The sequence below is a fragment of the Tarenaya hassleriana genome, unplaced genomic scaffold, assembly GCF_000463585.1.
Source record: "Tarenaya hassleriana unplaced genomic scaffold, ASM46358v1 Cleome28, whole genome shotgun sequence".
In the NCBI taxonomy this organism is placed as follows: Eukaryota; Viridiplantae; Streptophyta; class Magnoliopsida; order Brassicales; family Cleomaceae; genus Tarenaya; species Tarenaya hassleriana.
This window is the reverse complement of record NW_010966021.1, coordinates 324,940-328,477: the sequence shown is the minus strand read 5'-3', so window position 1 is coordinate 328,477 and position 3,538 is coordinate 324,940. Positions and strand designations below refer to the sequence as shown.

The window sequence follows — 3,538 nt, the reverse complement described above, 5'->3', positions numbered from 1 at the left end:
AGGAGAGAGAGAGAGAGAGAGAGAGAGAGAGAGAGAGAGAGAGAGAGATTCTGTTGCAAGTGGTGGGAAAACGGGCTCTTTTGAAGAGGCGTGGGAACGGTTATAAGGACTAAAACGACGTCGAATAGGAGTCAAGATAAAGCGACGTCGTAATGGAGGATGTTGATGGTTGAGTTATGTCCGAGTTTGGACCGGGTCGGGGGTCGAGTCACGGCGTGGGGCCTGGTTATGGACGCAAATATCAAAACTGACCGTTTTAATGGCATCTATCGGTTACCACCTCCATGTGGACGAAATGATTCCATTTTCATTATAGACTTTTTTTTATTAATGGACCCACCGACCATTGTATCCGTTGAAGTGGTTTATGCGATTCAATTACAGAATTTTTGTTTATTGCATTTTTTGGATCGCCGCCGTGTGGGATTTAATCATATATATATATATATATAATAAAAAAGGGCACTGAAGTCCATGATTTTGTCTTTGTTCATGTCAACTAAAAAAATAAACTTTTCATTTATAGACAAATCTACTTAAAGCTACAATTGAAAATCTTTTATTTTTAATTATGAAATTATGACAAAATAAATAATATATATATATATATATATATATATATTCTCACATAAATAAATATTATTTATAGAATAAAAAAACACTTATGAGTCATGAGTCATGACCACGTGAGTGATTGAAGGGGGCAGGTTGAGGAGCGGATTCACAAGGAAACGATAGAAAAATAATAAACTAGCCGTTAGGTATGAACAAAGCTACTCAACACTTTTCCATCTGCTCTCTCTTTTTTTTATTCTAAATAATATTTTTACTGATTCACAAGCGACAAGGAATCTGAATCTTTATATATAATTAAAAAAATGATATGGTTATTTTAACTGTGATTGCGGAGAGATGGCGAGAAATATTTACCGTCGGATTTCACTTGAGGGGATTTGTGGAATTCTTTTGGATTAGCCCGGATTTGGATTCCAAAATTTCGGGACATTTTTGGCATTAGTGAACACAAATTTGAAAATAAAAGATCCACGCTAATTGGCCAAAACGATGTCGTATAAGGGTTAGTACGGCGCCGTTTCATCATCTGAGGCTCTGTAAATTCCAGGACTGACATGTGTTCTGCCATGCGGCAACTCATCCGGAAAATAGGACAAAACAAAAATGATCTGTGACTACAGAAACTCAATCGTCTTCCCTGTCCATTGATCTCTCCCCAAGACACCATGTCTCCTCCATACTTCACCGTTACCATTCTTCTTGCCCTTTTGTTACCACTTCTCAACCTCGTCGGTCGGAATCTCGCGTTGGACAACGACGGTGCTTGTCCTTACCCTTGTAACCAACCGCCGCAACCACCATACCCTTTGTACGGTTATCCACCTCCACCTCCGTCACCGTCCGGTTACCCTTTGTATTTTCCGCCGCCTCCGCCACCACGCCCTCACTGCCCTCCTTTTCCGGCAGAGTGTTGCCACCCACCGCCGCCGCCGCCGTACCCCTACGTGTTTCCTCCTCCGGGAGCCAAGGAGCCTCTTGGAACCGGCGGCGGAACCGCCGGATGTTCTCCCACCGTGGCGGTTTGTGTTACGATGCTTGTGCTTTCATATCTTGCTTCAGTGTTGTAGACTTTTGACTTGCGGAATTGTTAGGTTAATTCCTCAATTTACACGGTGAATAAAAGCACTCTCTTTGTGGGCTTTGAATTTTTGTATTGGGCTTTATTGGCCTGTTCGGCCCATTTCTTTCTATCTCCGTATATTTCGCACGTGTGGTGTTTTTGTGTGAGTGTGTGAGAGAGAGAGAATTTATTGCCTAGGGTCATATGGACTGGTTGTCGGTGGAAACCCCGACACAAAAAGGACGGATCTCGGCCGTACACGTGGCACTACATTTTTAGAAGCCCCAGGCTGGCGATTCTGGTTGCCATGTTGTTGGCTATGGGGCCACGCAACCCACACTCTCTCAGGCCCATCTAGTTTAATTCCGATCATACCCCTAAATATTATTACAATCTGCGAAATTACCCCTGCCCGTTTTTTCTATTTTTTACCGAACCTTAACGGACCGGTCGCGCTTTGCTCAGCGCCGACACTGTAGATATGGCCACGTGGCAGTCCACCTCTAATCAACGGTTGTCATCGTCCCCTGAAGAAGATCATAAAATCTCGTTCTTTCCTTTGATCTTCAAGTGACTTTCTCATGTGCGTATGTATGAATAGAAAATTCCCGAGTTTACATGACGGTATTTTGGGTTTTCGGTTCATAAATAGTTTCTTAGGTTTTATAAAAAATATACCAATTTATAACCGAACGATCTGGTTCGGTTTCGATTTGAATCGGTTCAAAACTAAATTCGGTTTCGTTCGGTTTGGAACGGTTTAATAACAAGGGTGTGATTTTCAAGAATCTCAACTAAAAGTCTATCTTATAAACATTAAGGATTAGTTGGTGCCGCCCGATGTTCTAAAGTGTTCCATTAGTGCTAATAGCTGATTTCATTAAAACAAATATAGTATTAGGCGAAATATATCGGATAAGATTATTTCATAGTACGAGTTCCATATACATTTATATATACATATATATATATATATATATATATATATATATATGAAAAACGTAAGCAGAGAAAGATTCCATGCTTGAGAAGGGGGTTTAAATTTAATTGAGTGGCAAATATTGTTTTATTTGATGCCTTAGTTGAAGAAGAAGATATACCACTCGCACGTGACATGTTGGACTTCCCCGTCCTTTTCCTCCATCTTTACTCTTCCACAACGTATAAATAAAAAAAAATATTGATAAGTTTTTTTTTGGTAAAGATAAAATATTGATAAGTTGCATAAATCAAATATGTAATGCATGTTGAATTTTTATTGTATATAAAAAACATTATACTAAATTAGTATATTTTATAAAAGCATGCATTTATGGAATTAATAGGGTCAGTGGTAGGGCGATGCCAGCGTGTCCCATGGTTACACTTCCACAGAATTAGTTAAGAATCTGCGATGGCTCTACCGTAATTATTCCAAATTTCAGGCCCGTTTCCGTTAACCTCTTCTTCGTTTCCCGCAGTTTTTAAGTTACCAGAGCTCGTTTGCTCCCTCCTTCGCTCTGTGAAACACAAGATATTTATCTCTCTATCTCTCTGAGCTTCAACAACGGCTGCAATGGCGAAGAACTTGAGAGGAGTTCTCGTCTCATTCTTCATCGCTATCTCTCTACTCTTTGCCGGCGATGCTCACGCGCACAATGTCACGCGCCTCCTGGCGAAGCACCCATCGTTCTCCACCTTCAGCCATTACCTGACCCAGACCCACCTCGCCGACGAGATCAACCGGAGAACCACCATCACCATATGCGCCGTCGAAAACTCCGCCATGTCCGACATCATCTCCAAGGGCTACACCATCTCCACCATCAAAAACATCCTGTCCCTCCACGTCCTCCTCGACTATTTTGGCGCCAAAAAGCTCCACCAGATCCGCGACGGCTCCGCCCTCGCCGCCACGCTCTT

The 3,538-nt window shown here is 41.6% G+C and overlaps 2 protein-coding genes across 2 annotated transcripts in view; both read left to right on the top strand.

Moving 5' to 3' along the window:
• The first annotated feature begins 1,241 nt into the window (after nucleotides 1-1,241).
• On the top strand, nucleotides 1,242-1,643 carry LOC104818109 (formin-like protein 5). The gene has a single exon (XM_010547567.1). The coding sequence runs from the start codon at nucleotides 1,242-1,244 to the stop codon at nucleotides 1,641-1,643; it is 402 nt and encodes a 133-aa protein (XP_010545869.1).
• Nucleotides 1,644-3,008: 1,365 nt separating this feature from the next.
• The window catches only part of LOC104817705 (fasciclin-like arabinogalactan protein 1), a 2,166-nt gene continuing 1,636 nt past the window's right edge, over nucleotides 3,009-3,538 (top strand). Inside the window, exon 1 of the mRNA XM_010546974.2 lies at nucleotides 3,009-3,537. Within this exon, the coding sequence (XP_010545276.1) occupies nucleotides 3,192-3,537 (346 nt within the window). The 5' untranslated portion in view covers nucleotides 3,009-3,191. The remainder of the gene's footprint in view (nucleotide 3,538) is intronic.